Source organism: Chelonia mydas, chromosome 5 (assembly GCF_015237465.2).
Source record: "Chelonia mydas isolate rCheMyd1 chromosome 5, rCheMyd1.pri.v2, whole genome shotgun sequence".
Lineage (NCBI taxonomy): Eukaryota > Metazoa > Chordata > Testudines > Cheloniidae > Chelonia > Chelonia mydas.
Window position 1 is genome coordinate 9,718,328 of NC_051245.2, and position 17,506 is coordinate 9,735,833.

At 37.4% G+C, this 17,506-nt stretch overlaps 1 protein-coding gene across 6 annotated transcripts in view; it reads left to right on the forward strand.

Annotated features, from left to right (window-relative positions):
- PIK3C3 (phosphatidylinositol 3-kinase catalytic subunit type 3) overlaps positions 1-17,506 on the forward strand; it is a 132,672-nt gene that overhangs the window by 91,609 nt on the left and 23,557 nt on the right. For 2 of the 6 annotated variants that reach the window (XR_005225897.2, XR_006290845.1), the window contains 3 exons: positions 2,463-2,631; positions 8,679-8,769; positions 15,841-16,022. Coding sequence is in view for 4 of the 6 variants with exons in the window: in XM_037902444.2 (XP_037758372.1) it covers positions 2,463-2,631; positions 8,679-8,769; positions 15,189-15,236 (308 nt within the window). In the remaining 2 variants the exon portion in view is untranslated. Of the gene's footprint in view, positions 1-2,462; positions 2,632-8,678; positions 8,770-15,188; positions 15,692-15,840; positions 16,023-17,506 lie in introns of those variants that run through there. The other 4 variants (XM_037902443.2, XM_037902442.2, XM_037902444.2 and 1 more) reach the window with 3 other exon arrangements.

The window sequence follows — 17,506 nt, forward strand, 5'->3', positions numbered from 1 at the left end:
TGCATCCGATGAAGTGAGCCGTAGCTCACGAAAGCTTATGCTCAAATAAATTGGTTAGTCTCTAAGGTGCCACAAGTACTCCTTTTCTTTTTGTTCATTTGTAGTGGTTTACAAACTTTCTGATGATTTTTGAAATGTTAACTATCTGTAACTATTGGTACTTCGTTGGCAATGCATGCTTCTCAAGGGGAGGTTGAGAGTTGTAATCATTCTTAGTACCACATGAGATAGTTTGCATCTCTTGGTAAACGGTTAAAACAGCCACATTGACAATGGACACTGGACAATGCTTTCATTTTTTATTACAAACAAAATGTTTGAGTAGAATTCTAAATTTGCATGGGCCCTGATTTTGTATAGACTTACTCTGTTCTTACACCCAAAGGTATGAAAAGGTCTGTCACAGTGCCTGGAGTGGGTCACAGCTAAGAGTGCCAAACTCCGGTCAGATGTCAGAAATCAGGGCAGACACCCCAGACTGATGGCATATTGTATCATTAGATTTCACCTATCCAGTAACAAAAGTGTACTCCTGGATCACTATATTAGTTTTACCATGGAGCCACAGACAGTCCCCTTTAGGCTCTCTGGAGCCTACTTTACCACCCAGACAGACTGGACTTAATGATGAAAGGTTATTAAAACCAAAATTCAACTCTTTAGATTACTTTAGATTACTTCCTACCTTTTAGATTACTTGTGTCACTTACCCACAATATGTTCAGGATCTCACCAAAGACAACGCTGTAGCCAATCCTTCAGTAAACTAAAATTAAAGATTTATTAATTAGGAAAAACTAATGAGTTATAGCAAGATTAAAGCAGATAAAATACATTACAGGTGAATTAGGGTTTGTAGGTTCAAAATAAAAGCAGTGATGTAGCAATCTGCCAGTCTGAGAGTCTTTTCATAAATTCTCTCAGGGTTTTCCCAAAGTGGATATGGGAAACTCTGTCTTGTATCTGGACACCTCCCTGACAACATCCTAAAAGATCAAGAGATGGCAGGATCATTCCCAAAGTCCAATATTTATAGTTGAAAACAGCCTGCCAACTGTTTTTAGCATAGCATGTGTCCATAGATTTCACTTTGTTGAGCACACAACGCCCTACGCTTTGAAGTCAGTGTTCCTCCTTGCTGAGCAACTTTAGACAAATGAATTCACAACTAAACACTAACACACATTGTTCCAGGGTTAATTAAATATAGAATTAAATATAGAGACAGCAATCACAGGTAAACTTAGTGTAAAATGATTTATGGAACACGTGCCATGTGTGAGGACATCTTCCTTTGTTCTATTCTAACAAGTGGATACAATAGCATTAATATTTCCTCTGATCTAGGGTTATTTACTATAAGGCATGCATAATAACAAATAAGCAACAGGATATAGTCAAATTTAACAATTCAGTTGCACTTTATACGTTGATTGGTTTGCAAATTACAGTGCCTCTTCACATTCCTCTGAAGTTCACAGAGAGGTGAACCGCCTATTGTTTTGCATCTAAGCTGATTTCCCTGTGTCACAAGATGTTTATAGGTTATGGGCCATACATATTTTTCAAACCTGGAACTGGTCAACCTAGTTCTTTAGTAATCTTGGAAGGAAAGTCACTTGGGTAATAATCAAGATAAGGTAATCACTGCATTTTAGTACAAAGAAAAGTAAATTACTAAATGGACTCTTGAGCTTCTGAAATATACTTTTAAAATTAGAATCATAGCACTAAACTTTGGAGCTTTTTCAGAGTGAATAGCGTTAATTATATACATGGAGTTTAACCACATTCGGACCACCTGTTAGAGAATTTACTTTACAACAGCTTAAAACCATTTTGTTGGTCAGTGATTTCAAGTGGGATCTAAATCTTCTCTTTCATACTGTGGATTGTGAGGCTTATCTTCCTCCCAGGAATCACAAAGCTATATTGTTAAAACAATGCTCTTTATGGAGAGAGAGTGAGCAATCAGAGGAAGAACTAAAAGCTGTGTAAAATCTACTTTAAGAGTATTTTCATTTAGTGAATATACGGTTGTGCAATAGATTATCACTAATCCCCAGAGTTTTCTTTAAAATTACCATCTGATATCTGTTTAATGGCCTATATAAAATAAGTTCTGTCTCAATTCAGTTACCCATGAGCAAATGTCCATATGGCACAACCTCAAGTGGTGCACAGACTGGAAACATGGGCGAAGATGCCAATAACTGAATGGATCTTGGAGACTAGCTTTCAGCTCAGACAAACATAATTTGGAATTGAGATAATCCAAAATCTGAATGCCTTAGTGTCTACAATGAAGGGCACTAAAGAAGATACTTGGCTAAAACTTTGAAGTGTGGTTCAATTAATATCTGCTGATTGATTTTTGAAGGCTAACATCAACACTTTTTTTTTTACTGTTTTAAATGTAATAGAAAATAAAATTACACATTTGCATTTTTTGCCTACTACAGGTAAACTGTTTCACATCGATTTTGGTTACATTCTGGGTCGTGACCCTAAGCCTCTGCCTCCCCCAATGAAGCTGAATAAGGAAATGGTGGAAGGTATGGGAGGCACGCAGAGTGAGCAGTACCAGGAGTTCCGCAAACAGTGTTACACAGCCTTTCTACATCTCCGCAGGTAGCAACCCTGTTTCTGTGTTAACAATTGCTTGATCAACGGTGGGAGGGTGCTTTTTCCCCCCCAAAAACCATGAAAACTTATATATACCCCTGTTGATGTCCACGGTGCTATAAAGAAGAGAGACTGAGAGATGGGAATTCTTGAGTTCTAATCACGCTTTTGGCACTGACTACCCTTCAGTAGCATTTATCATTATAAAGTATCTTCTGTCCAAAGAGCTCAAATTACTTTACAAACATTAATTTAGGTTTGCAACACTCCTGCAAGGTGGTAAATGATTGATAACGTATTCAGGAGATGTGGTGTTCTGTTGCTTAGCAAATCTTGGAATGTTTTCTAGTTAGGCAAATTGGTGTCTCAGGTTATCATTGATGAAATACAGAGCTTTCAATTCTTGACTACTGCCCCCAAATTCAGATTAGTAACAGCCAAACACATGTATCCTCTGTTGGCTGGTCAGTGGCCTACGTGAGTTGACTTGGGAAATCTTAGTCCTGTTCCTGCAGAATAAGTATTCATTTCTCAGAATCCACTATTAAATGTTGGCAATAGTAGAATCTTCAAAAAGATTTGAACAAGCATAGAGACTAAACTACCACACTACCCCCTTACCACAAGAATGCCCTCTTTCAGACTTCAGGCACAGGATCGGAGAAGCTTGCATTGCCATTGTCTGTCTTGGGGACAAATAACTTTTGTTCTCCATTGCTAAGCACCTTTTACCATGCTCTACAAAATTCATTTAAAATATGTTGCCTTGTTTGTCCTTTGGGTGGCAGAATGGCTCAGCTTTGCCCTCCAGTCCTGTTAAAAAGGTGAGCAGGTGAACAGTTTCTCTATTTGCTAAGTGATTCAGGAAGTCTTCCATGGAGATATACAAATTACACTTTAATATCTGGATTGTCTAGTTTAAAATACTCCAAAGCCTGGAAAAAAGTATATTGAACAATGGTGATCTTAGAAAGGAGGCAGACAAGATAATGTGAAATAATTGCTGAAGAAATGTAAAACGTATTCCGTCTTATTGAAAGGAGAAAAAAGTAACTGCCTTTATAAACTGTCATTGATAATGGATTAGCAGCAATTCAACACAATGAGAAAACAAAGACAAGTTATTAATCAGCAGCCATGATAACGACCATCATGCCAGAGAATAATCATGAAGGGATTAACCTGTGTACTCTGCAAGCAGAGTATAAGTCAAAATTGTTTGAGGACTGAAGTTATTATACAAAATTACTCATTTCCTATGTTTCCATAGATGCTTTAAAGAGATGTAAGTTGATGTTCACTATTTCAATGGGAAAAGCTTTTAAATTTCTGCAAGATTATCCATTGAATTAACTAGGTAACATAGTGATTGGCATCACAGGACATACTTAGTAGCATGGTGTGCATTGATCCAGTAATTTTTAATACAAAATTAACATTTTAAAATATTAGTTGAAATCCCTAGGATTATAGTTGTATTTGAAGATCATTTATTTCTTCAGTATACATACAGTTTAATGTGAAAGTATTTTTAATATACAAATACAAAATATTAACTTACTGTTCTAGGTAAATCTGTCATGTTCACAGAAGTTCTTAAGCTCCTGATGTGAAAGGCATAAGGACTTTACTGTATGAATCTTAATAGCACGTTCTGAGCATCTGTGGCTCAAAATAATGGTTAGCAGGAATGTGTACTTATAGAGCAGGCTAAGGGATTAGAGAATGGAGGACTAGGCTGTTGTCATTGTGCATGCTGGCATAAAAATCTATTTGATACACTGACAGTTGTGTAAATTAATCAGGTTATTTAACCTATTTTTTGCTTTTTAGACAATTGTTAAGAGTGAAGCAAATTTTGTATTGCACGTCTAATTTTCATCCCCATTCACACCAAACTTCACCAAAAGAAAAACAAAGTCCCTGAAATGTCACATGCTGGGGAAAAAAAACAGACATCATAGTGCTGTTATATTAATAAAATATAGTAATTGATGAATATTATTGTATTTTATTAATACAATAATATATTTATATTAATAAAAATTCCTGTCCATTACTTTTTTCAAAATTTCCTAATATTTCTGTGGCTAATCTCTTGGCTTATGATGTCCAGTTTTATTTTGTTGGCCATGCTGAGAAGTGCCTTTCAGGTGTTTTGTTTTTGTCTTGTTTGTCTGTAGTAATTGTGTTTTGTTTCAGATTATTTATGGGGCAATTAGATTTGTATTCACCCTTTCATAAATCTATTATTCTAAAGTAGATTGGAAATGGTAAACTAGGGACTCAGAGCCAGGGACATAGGCCATGACTCAGCAAGGTACTTAAGCACATAGTTAAGTATCTGCTGAATCAGGGCCTTAATGGTGAACCATGGAAACTCCATGACTCAGCCACAAGAAGCAAGGAGTAATGTAAGAGAGAGCAGTTTTGCTGCTCATATAGAAAAAACAGCTAATTAGCATTCGTTGGCAGTGATGAAGGGAATAGTTTAGAGAAACTCAACAGAGATTCCGAGGTTACATATCTACTGACCTGCAATATGAGTGTTTGAGAAAACCTCAATATCCTTCATGAAAATGTGTTTTGCTTTGTTTTTGTTTTGTTTTAATTGATTGAGGCTTTCTGAGTAAACAGTCTGACATAAATTTAGACTTTTTGTTTTCTCCTGAACATGAATTCAGGACCAGTGCTTGTAAAGTGCTTGTACTGGTCCTGAAAGTGTTTTCATTGATCCACATAAGTGTGATTAGGCCTGATAAATTGTGAGAAATCCAAATTTAAAATTGAGTCAGCCTAGATGGAATTTATAATTTCTTTCTAACTCAACAGTGATGGGGGTGTGATTTTTTTTTTTTTTTAAGCAGCCAAATTATCTTATATTTAGAGCCAATGATTTGTGCTTCATAGACTGAAAGCTTGGAAACAGTTTCAAAGATTTTGTTTGGAGTGCTAGCGTTGCTGAATGCTAATCATAGCAAGTGAGGCAGAAGAATGGAGGAAAAAAAATAAGATGGTAATTGGAATGGTGCGGGGATTAAGGTTCACTTAATGACTCAGCTTGCCAGGAGTAGGAACAAATAGTGTACGTGGTTCAAAAGTTGTAAATGGAGCTGGTGATTTTTAAGATACTGGACTTTTAAAATTGTTACTGATTCCTTTTTGCTTGCAGGGAAATCAGACCTCAGGCCAATGTGATCCCTCTGTGAACTCATCCTTGGTTTTTGTAGGAGTTGAAGGCCAAGAAAATCAGGGCTTTAAATGCATAATGATAGAGATTCTCACATTTTTCAGCCCTATCCCCATATTGTTAGGAACATGTGCCTTGAAGTTAGCTAATGGAGTACTGCATTCTTGCATGGTTTATTGAAGAGCCTAAGGCTCAACTAGTTTCGGACCCCAGTCGGGAAAGAAGCCTGTAATAAATAATACGATTAAAATTGAGGTACGTTTAGGATGTAATGTTAACAATTTGATTTGATCTGAAATGCTTATAAGAGCACAGCAGAAATAACATGAGCCTGTCTCTTTAGGAAAGCTGACGTTGAAGGAATCTGAAATTCTCTAAGGAGTTTTTATAGTGTTTTTTTATGATGTATTTGAAATCAAGTGCATAGAAGTGGGAAATATAGAAACAGTTGGAAGGGCTGCAGTTGAAATGCATGCCAGTAAAATCCAAATAGACAGAAGGGCAAAACAGTCTAGTTTGGCTGAGCAAGGGCACAGAGCAGCAGAAAGCTTGTAGCTTTTAAAGTATAAACAATCTGGTTAGGAAAAATAAAACATGTTAAGGATAGTTGAAGAAACAAAAAAAAGTGTCAAATTTTAGATTATATTTCAGCTAATTCAGAAGGGTTATTTAAATATTTATGGTAGAAAGAAGGCAAGACCATTTTTTTCCTGTAAAAACCACTTAAAATATGAAAATATGAGGTTCATTAAAGAATCTTGCTTCTGCCTATAAAAGAGAGTGAGAGTTTGTAGAATGGTTTCAGAGTAACAGCCGTGTTAGTCTGTATTCGCAAAAAGAAAAGGAGGACTTTAAGGTGCCACAAGTCCTCCTTTTCAGTTTGTAGAATACTTTTTAGGTGTTAGTATGCAGATAACAATGGTCTTGGGGCTCATGCAGCTCTCTGAAACTTTGGATATTAATGAGGTAAACTGTCCAATCCATATAATATACATTTCACAAATTTTAAAAGTACATAAATATTAAAAATAAAATATGATATTTTTAGATGGCATTCCATGATTGGTTGGATTCCTGAGAACAGAGAACTGGCAAAAATAACAGCAGTGTACAGAAAAGGGTTTTGAAATGCAATCGCTGAATATTTTGGTTTTAGGGCTAGATTCACAAAAGGGGATTTTGCATTGGACAAATTGCAATGCTTAGCTGGAGTATGCTCAGTACAGAACCTGCAGAGAATTGAGTGCCAAACTCTAATGGGCATCTGCTAAGCATGTGGGAACTGAGATGATTCAAAGGCTTACAACTTGGACAAATATGGGCACATTTTTATGGGGATTACAAAAGAGACATCCCTAACACCCAGGCAACTGCTCTGCTGAATATCGTGGCCCTGCTTTAAAAAGGGAATAGAGCGTCTCAGCATAACGATTGTTAGATTATTTTTTTTTAAGATGTCCAAAATTTCTTTCCCTAATGTTGTTTTAACAGTTTGCAAGAAATCCCGCTTCCTCCTCTGCCCCCTGCCAAAAAAAACCCAGCTTGAGGCAGACACCGAGCATTGAAAACTTCAGCCTGAATGATTAAACTTTGCAAAGTTCAGTAATTTAAAAAATAGGTCTCATAATGGAAAGTGTCAGGCAACCTAAACTGTAGGCAGTGATTAGCAGGTCCGCATATAATCAAACTACTTAGGTTTGCACACAATGGAAAAGTAAAAATTTTGATCCATAAGAGGGTACTGTTAGTTCATAAAAAGAAATATGGTTTTATGATCTGTTTGTTTTCTTTGGAGATTAATCCTGTCCTTTCTTCTTTTGTATGATACTAAAATGACAATTTACACAGTAATACATATGATTGTTGTCTTGTTTGTATTCAGAAGCTGTGCTAAAATTATTTTGCTATTTTGAATTCCCTTTCCATCACCATCACCTTCTAAGCTCCTAAAATGCTTTTATAAAAGGCATCTTCCAAAAGGCGGGAAAAATAGTTCTGTGGCTAGAGTAAAGAAGGTTCCAGTTTGTTGAACAGCTTGGAAATTATTCTCTGAAATAGTGACTTGCAGTTAATTTCCTGCAATGGCAAAATGGTGGTCTTTAAAAAAAAAAAAAAAAAAAAATTCATGAGTACTTCCAACCACAGCATGTTAAATTGGAACTCTGACAGGGTTGCTTCTTTTTAATGGTGATAAATTACCTTTTGTGTTTCAGATGTGCAGCATACTTACCCAAGTTATTACAGATTCACTGAGCAGCTGCAGCCTTAACTCCGGTTAAACCAGGTGGTTAAGGGACATACTCATCCTATTTAGACAACCTCCCATACGACATCTTTAAAAATCTTTTTTGATTTAAAGACTTCAATTTTTAAGACTGTTAATTTAAGTAGATATCACTGTTGCATGGAATGTCCCTGTTTTTAAAGAATACACTTTGGGGTCCCTTTAATCTAGCGTACTTCTGTATGTCAGGTGGAATAGAAAGGTACAAAAGAGATTAATGTTCTTGACTCCAGAAATATTTGCTGCTATAATCTGTATTACATAGATCTCCAGTTTTATATTCCTCAATGTTTTTAGATGTTTAAAAGGAAAAAAAAAAAATTGAGCATATCTTTGCTCTAGCTTTTGAGATACAAAAGTTAGTTTTCAATACAGAGCAAACTGCAGGGCCATTGCATTCATAACAAGAATACATACCCAACTAATATGTTATGTACAAATCATCTCTTTTGAGCATTACCAACTCACGTTGCCCAAGTCGGAGGTGGTGTGGGAGAAATATTTTAGATAAGGGAAAAGACTAATACAGGAGACTGTTGTCCACAAGATGTTCCTTACTTATTCTGCTCTTCTCGTTAGGTATTCCAACTTGATCTTGAACTTGTTTTCCCTCATGGTGGATGCAAACATTCCAGATATTGCTCTTGAGCCTGACAAGACTGTGAAAAAGGTAACCACAAAACTTTATTTATTAGATAGAGTAAACAGATTGTGTACTTCATATTGTTTTTAAGTAGTTCAGAAAGGGCAATTTACATGTAATTATGACCTCTGGACTACTCATTGCCAAGATAATGGATCTCAGGCAATTCATAGAATCACTGAAGTTAGAGATGGAAAATACCTATTGAGTGCATTCACCTGCAAGCACAAGAACATTCGCTATTGTACAATATTAGTCCATAATCCAGTCTACTGTCCCAAATAATGGGGTTCTACCATTTAGAGGGACTAGTGTAGTTTAACTAATATGTATAAATAGATGACAGGTTTCAGAGTAACAGCCGTGTTAGTCTGTATTCGTAAAAAGAAAAGGAGTACTTGTGGCACCTTAGAGACTAACCAGTTTATTTGAGCATGAGCTCACGAAAGCTCATGCTCAAATAAACTGGTTAGTCTCTAAGGTGCCACAAGTACTCCTTTTCTTTTTATAAATAGATGGAGTTTCAACACCTCGTGCATACAATCTGTTATGTTCATAAGAATGTAGGGATTGCCATACTGGATAAGAACTGTGGTCCATCTAGTCTAGTAGCCAGTGTGACAGTGGCAAATACCAGATGTTTCTGAGAAAGGTGCGGGAAACCTCTTGGTCGGTAAATGTGAGAGAAACTACTGCCCCATGAAGGTCTCCTCTTAATCCCCAGTAGCCATGTTAAATAATGACACTAGATATTTCCCACCCTTGAAATGTCCATTGATTATCACAAGTTCTTTCCCAAGGTAGGCTACACAGAAGTTTCTCTCAGAAACTCTTCTTTTTCTTTAAGGGATTGATGTAATTTGTGATAGAGTTGTATAGATTCAGTTATAACTTTACAAAGAAACTAGATAATTATACTGCATAAAATGGCTAGACAGCACAAACCTATCCAGATAACCCATGTACCCAACATAGTAGAGATAATTAATCTTATTTCATACTTACACTCTAAAAGAAAAGACTTATAGAGGGATGAAGAATCAGTAAGTGGAGCAGCACACAGAAGTCCGTGGATCAGTTGATACCAATTAAGAGCCCAGAGGAACTTAAAAATAGGGAACTAGACAGGATATTTTATACCCCATATTTAGGTAACTTTTCAGATGCATAACGATATTTGACCACTTTTGGTGACCATGGCAAAATTGTCTCCCTTCCATTATCCATATGTGGCCTTCTGAGTGTCATAACCATTCCTATAGTCATTAATATTAATAAACTACAAGACACATTTCTTAATTCCTATATATAAATGTGCTCTAACTTCTGCTTACTGCATAGAAACCCAATTGCTAAAGCCCCCTCCCTACAAACCCTTCTTGTGGAATCCTGTGGTGTACTGTACTCATTTGTGGTCACTTGTTTGTCTCTCAGAATGAGTGTATAGAGTTTGACCTTTGGATATCTCTTTAGGCCTATTATATTCCTATTAAAATCATTTTTTAGTATAACTAATACCATAAGGCTTCACACTAATACAATAGGCCCCTAATCGTAGCAAGTATAATAATCCGGTTACTTACGTTCACCTACTTGCCATTAGGCGTGTTCCAAGTTAATAAGCGATCCACGCTGGTCAATATTATACTGCTATAGTGTTATCCTGCATCTAGCGAGCTTAAGGTTAGTTAGGAAGCATAAGAAACAGTCAGAGGTCAACACCCCACTAGTTAAATTGGTTTTATCTCTGAAGCATGAGGGTTTTTTTTAAAAAAAAGTTACATTAACTATTCTACCTTGGAGTATTCTTATTCATATAAATGTTAGTCCAGGGGGGTCACAAGGTTATTTTAGGGGCCGGGGGGGTCACAGTATTGTCACCCTTACTTCTGCACTGCCTTCAGAACTGGGAGGCCAGAGATCAGCGGCTGTTGGCCGTGTGCCCAGCTCTGAAGGCAGCGCCCCACCAGCAGCAACGCAGAAGTAAGTGTGGCAAAACCATATCATGCCACCATTACTTCTGCACTGCTTCCTTCAGAGCTGGGTGGCCAGAGAGTGGCAGCTGCTGACTGAGGGCCCAGCTCTTCAGGCAGCAGCGCAGAAGTAAGGGTGGTAATACCACACCATGCCATCCTTACTTCTGCGCTGCTGCTGGCAGAGGCTCTGCCTTCAGAGCTGGGCTCCCGGCCAGCAGCCGCCGCTCTCCAGCCGCCCAGCTCTGAAGGCAGCACTGCGACCAGCAGCAGCGCAGAAGTAAGGGTAACAGTACCGCAACCGCCCCTACAATAACCTTGCGACCCTTCCACAATTCCTTTTCGGGTCAGGATCCCTCCAATTACAACCCAGTGAAATTCAGATTTCAATAGCTAAATCATGAAATTTACGATTTTTAAAATCCTATGACCGTGAAATTGACCAAAATGGACTGTGAATTTGGTAGGGCACTAATTATGTTACACTGGTAGTGTAGGTAAATGTTGGCTTTTTGATAACCTCCACTGTTAATCAAGGTATCTGTTGTCTTAGTTCTGTGCAAGACTTTAAGGGGTATATATGCAATAAAGAGAATGTTAAAAGGGACTTATATTCCATATTTGTCATCATCAACAGTAGTTTTCTATCAGCACAGTAGGCTGTTGAGAGTTCTCCATAATGCAGAGAGAGTCAGAATTTTATTTTTAATGGACACTTTTTCATGTTTTAATATAACCAATGTTATCCAAAGAATTTTTTAAAGTAGAAAAAAGTTCACTGCATCATTAGAGGAAAAGATTTTTTTTTTTTTTTTTTTTTAAATGAAGTCACTGGACTTGGGGGATCCAAGAGGTTTGTGTTCTAATGCCACTTCTGCCGCAGGCTTCTTCTGTAACACCAGAGAATTTGCTCAATCTCTTTTCAGTAGGGCTGGTCAAAAAAGCACAGTTCTGTTTCAAAAAAAAAAAAATCAAGGTTTCAGAACTCTTTTCTTCCATATCAGCAAGAAAAAGACCTTTTGAAATATGATGTGGGGAAAAAAAAGACACTTACCACAGAATAGCCGGTAGCCAAATGGTCTGAATTGGGCAGAGCAGGGACTTGAACTCTAGGTCTCCAACATCCCAAGTGAATTCCCTCTGACTGGGCTATATAAAGTCAGATTCTGGTTTCAAGAACCTATGAGTTTCTGGTGCAAGGTTTTTGGGTATTTTTGTCATTGACTGAAACAATCAAGAAATATAATTGGCAGTCGTACCAAATTTCAAAAGTCTTGGTCCTTTTCTCATCTGTAGCCTTCAGGTTCTGACATACCACTTACTTTAATCTCATTCATCTCTGTCAGGAGTTCACTGTTGCTTGACTTAATAGTATTCATTCTCTCCTTGGACATTCTCTTGTGAGCTTCCTGACATTGCTTTTATCAAACTGAATCTTCCAGTGTTCATTGCCAATTAGGATACAGCATTCTTGCTCCTTATTAATACCTTGGCATCTACATCTTTCATAAGATGCACTGTCCTGGGGTTTCTCCCTCCTTGCTGCCTCTTGCAATAAAATACTAGAACTGAAACAGTACCCGCAACCTATTTAATGAATACTTTAAAAGAAAAGCACATCAGTTCCATCATTTGAAATGCTGCTTTGTTGGGAAGGGAAATAAAGTGCTTACAACTATTGGTTAAGCAAAAAAAAAAAAAAAAAAAAAAACCTGCGGTAGCAGGGCATATTAAAGTCATCCTGTTTTCTCAGCACAGCAAGGTATTCACCAGTTCTATAAGATGGTCTGGATTCACTCTTGATATTCTCAAAAGAATAACTAAAGTTCCTTTATTAGATTGAATTTATTTGTTCAATTTTGTTGCTACTTCTTTATTAATCACATTTTTCTTACATGGTTGTTTGGGTTTTTTTTTCGTCCTTGTATGTCAGGATTCAGGTTTTCAAACAAATTTCTATAGGTTCAAAGCACTCTACTGCTTAGAAGCCAAGAGAATCATTCCTTCTCATGGATTTTAATGCTTATAGTTTGAATTCACTACTAAATTTTGTGCGAGAATTCCATTTCATAAAAGGATCCCATCATCTTTAAGAAAAATTTAAACCTACTTCCTCTCTTCAAGGCAGAAATTGGCTTCATGACCTACCAAAAAATCTATAGTTTTATCCAAAGCTACAGTGACATTGATTTTTGGAGAGATTCTATACTCTGGGTGTGTTGACTTTATTTTTACTTTAAGGGAAAATAATTATACACTGTTAGCTAAAGGTTATGAAAAATCAGGTAGGATCAGAAACATTATCGTGGTACCCTGTAGAATGTGTGTAAACTACTGCTAGATTTAAGACAAGATTGTTGTTGTGGAAATACCTGTATTACAATTACTAAACATGCAGTGGCCGGTCTGACATCAGTTATGAGAGTTTTTTAATACTAATAAAAAAGGAACTAGCTGTTTTACCTTTCTTAGGTTGAGAGACAAGTTCGTTCAGAGTCATTTAACAAGATAATACTGTACCTCACTGTAAGAGAATTAAATAGATGTTTTCAGGGTGTTTTTTTTTTTTTTTTTTTTACAGCTTTAAACAAAAAATCCATATATATTTCAAGAAACTCAAATTAGCTAAAGATCCGTTTTGGACTGACCTGTAAAATTAAATTACCTTTGGTGTCTGAGTAAAGTCAATAGCCATTTCAGCCATAATTTCACTTTCATGGAAGATTGAGGTGAAGATTTAAAAACATTTTGTTTATCTAATAAATCCCCTCTGCCTCTTAATGCGGACGGAAGTTCACAGCCAGCATTTTCTCATTTCATACTGAAGTACTCAGATTCTGCTGTTCTCAGTTTTACAATGGCTATACTTTTAATGATGGGCTAGTGATCCATCAGGGCTGCATTCAGACAGGAAAAACATGCTCATCTGCTGGGTTGGCTGAAGTAATGAAGTAAACTCAGCAAGGAAATAATGTTTAGGTTAACCCTCTTTTAAACTTGAAGAGGAAAAAGAATATTTTTTGTAATTATTTTGGTGGTGAAACTATAATGAAAGTAAAAGGCAATTTTTTTAAAAAGCTGATGCTCATTATCATGAAGCAAGGAAGGCTTACTGAAGAGGGTTGTCTGCTTTAATTATTGTAATGAAGAATTCAGTTGCTATAGTGATCCAGAACATTGAAGTATTTCAGTAGACACAACTGTAATACTGGTTTCAGAGTAGCAGCCGTGTTAGTCTGTATCCGCAAAAAGAAAAGGAGTACTTGTGGCACCTTAGAGACTAACAAATTTATTTGATCATAAGCTTTCGTGAGCTACAGCTCACTTCATCGGATGCATTCAGTGGAAAAACCTCTCCAGCGCATCATCAAGGATCTACAACCTATCCTGAAGGACGACCCAGCACTCACAGATCTTGGGAGACAGGCCAGTCCTTGCTTACAGACAGCCCCCCAACCTGAAGCAAATACTCTCCAGCAACCACACACCACACAACAAAAACACTAACCCAGGAACCTATCCTTGCAACAAAGCCCGTTGCCAACTGTGTCCACATCTATTCAGGGGACACCATCATAGGGCCTCATCACATCAGCCACACTATCAGAGGCTCCTTCACCTGCACATCTACCAATGTGATATATGCCATCATGTGCCAGCAATGCCCCTCTGCCATGTACATTGGCCAAACTGGACCGTCTCTGCGTAAAAGAATAAATGGACGCAAATCAGACGTCAAGAATTATAATATTCAAAAACCAGTCGGAGAACACTTCAATCTCTTTGGTCACTCGATTACAGACCTAAAAGTCGTAATTCTTCAACAAAAAAACTTCAAAAACAGACTCCAATGAGAGACTGCTGAATTAGAATTAATTTGCAAACTGGATACAATTAACTTAGTCTTGAATAAAGACTGGGAGTGGATGGGTCATTACACAAAGTAAAATTATTTCCCCATGTTTATTTCCCCACACACACACACACACACTCTCTCACACTGTTCCTCAGATGTTCTTGTCAACTGCTGGAAATGGCCCACCTTGATTATCACTACAAAAGGTTTCCCCCCAGCCCCGCTCTCCTGCTGGTATTAGCTCACGTTACCTGATTACTCTCCTTACAGTGTGTATGGTAACACCCATTGTTTCATGTTCTCTGTGTATATAAATCTCCCCACTGTATTTTCCACTGAATGCATCCAATGAAGTGAGCTGTAGCTCATGAAAGCTTATGCTCAAATAAATTTGTTAGTCTCTAAGGTGCCACAAGTACTCCTTTTCTTTTTAACTGTAATACTGTTAATATCAATGGGTGTAGATTGCTCCAACAATACTATGTTTATATAGATAGAGATGGCGGGGACTAGAAGACAAAGGAACATGTTTATCTTTAGACATCTGAAATTACTCTACTTTTATCTAAAGCTAATGGAGCTATATTACAGCTATTATACCTATGGCTATATTACAGCTCTTCGTTTCCAGTGAACAATACATGTTGAGGGTGCAGGGACTATGAAGCTCACTGATGGAAGGAAAGATGTTGTTATGCAAGCATGTTTGTGACCAGAGAGATGTCTGAGAAGTTAAGACACCAGACTGCCAGATGACATTGGGTTCAACTCTAACCTGCAAACTTTGCATATGACCTGACAAAGAATACATTCTCAGTATATGTGGGAAGAGTTGGGATTGTGTACGTGACTGCAGTAACCCACTTGGTATTCAGTGCATGTGTGTAAGGTATCAGCAATCTCATATCTCTTATTTATTACTGGTTTGTGGGTGAGGACTTCACCAAAAATCCTTCTTTAGCTCCCCACCCCCAACCCCCAGCTTCAGAATACTCTATTCTATTTTAAAAAAAAAGAAAGAAAAAGAATTAGATCTTTTAAAACACCTCTTAATATAAAAGTTTCTTTCTTCAGCCCTGATGTTATGTTAATCATTATGGCACATTATAAAAATCAATTTAAAACAGAATACAAACGAACTCTGAGCTGCCATTTTTTTTTTACAGATTGAGTTTCCTTTCATTCTTGTACTTCGCCTTCACCACCACCACCTTTCTATGAATAAACAAAGCACGTACTAAGAAGGTGCATTTGCTATATTCCCTGTAGGTGTATGCAGATGAATTGTGAGCGCAGTGTCCCTTTTTTTCCTGTTCGTGCAAATCAGGATGTGACACAGTCGGTTGACAAGGAGCTGCATGAAAGCAGATTCCATGGAATGAAATCAGTCTTTGATTTTACTACACTAATAGTGAAATAACAGAATATTTTTGAAAAAAAAAAAAGTTAATGTAAGTAGACTTTTTTCAGAAAATACTTATTTTGAGATTAACATTTGATTGTCACAAGAGATGGCCTTTAACTGAGAAACCAAGAGTTCAAAATTATGACTCTCTAAACCATTGCTAGCACCATATACATGGTATTTTCCTTCTCACTGGCAAAAGCATAAAGAATTAAGAGGAAAATATCGGCAAGCTGAGGTTTGGACAGGAAGGCAAGTTCTTTATAAATTGAGGCTGCTTTCTCTAAAGAATCATCTTTTTTTTTCCTGAAGCATGTGTTATATCTCAAGGGACTAGCTGGCAGAATGTAATTTTATAATCAACCTTCAAATCTAACTGAAAGCAAATTGTCCAGATATCACTTGAGTCCGATAGCTGTGAAATATGTGAATAGGGAAGAAAAAATGGAAATAGCAGCATGTGTCATGTACAGCTTTCTGTAAAATAAGTATAGATTATACCTGTTTGACATGGTTTATGGCACAGGACGGAGCAAGTGGAGCAGGGCTTCCTTCCTACCTCATCTGTGAAGATGCTTTTGCATTCTTTATTCAGAGAGCAAGATATAGTGCCAAATTGTGACTTTCGCTGTTTGTCAAGATAGGAAAACTAACTGAAGAATTATCAGGTGCTATGGGTCTTGAACCCTGGCCTGGCTGAGTGAGAGCCTTGTCCTCTGTACCACTGTACTGCAAAGTCAGATGAGGGAACTGTAGCTAAACACCCCACTACCAGAGGCTACACCCAGAGACTTAGCTGGGTCAGGTGACTAGCAGCAGACTACTGATTGGACACCACTAGATATAAAGCTTCCTGTTCCTGTCCCACCCCTTCTCTGAGCAATTAGTTGGTTGGTCTGCTGGTGATCAGACCTCTGAGATCAATTTTCTGCCTCTTTGCCTGGTTCCCACTTGTCGCTCCTGTTATCACTCTTTTTGACTGACTGCAGCTTGACCCCTGGCATGACTTCTTACTCCAATTCTGTCTTAATCTTTGATGTGTCTCCTGATTCCTATCCTGGCACTGACCTTTGGTGTGGCTCCTGACTCTGACCTTCGGCTTGACTTCCGACTGCGGCCCTGACTCCATTCTTGACTGACCATTAGGTCACACCACCCCATTAGCGGCCCTGACAGCAAATACAGAACTATATGGACTTGATTTTTCAAGCACCAACAACTCTCAGTGACTTCAGCTGGGGATGTGGATGTACAGTACTTCTGAAACTCAGGCCCTGTCTTTTTATTTATTTTCAATAACAACCATCTTTTTCAGGTTCAAATCTCTGCATGCAAACTGATGCTAACTTAATTGGACAGTTTCATGTTTAATATCAGATTCAAACAATTAAATTTTACATATTTTGTTGGTAGCACTTCAAAAAGTTAAATGAGATCTTTCCAAGTCAAAATTTCCCCAATTTTCCAACTTTAAAAATATTCTTGTTTCCATATATGTATTAGTACATGCCAGGGCTGCGAACCTCCTCC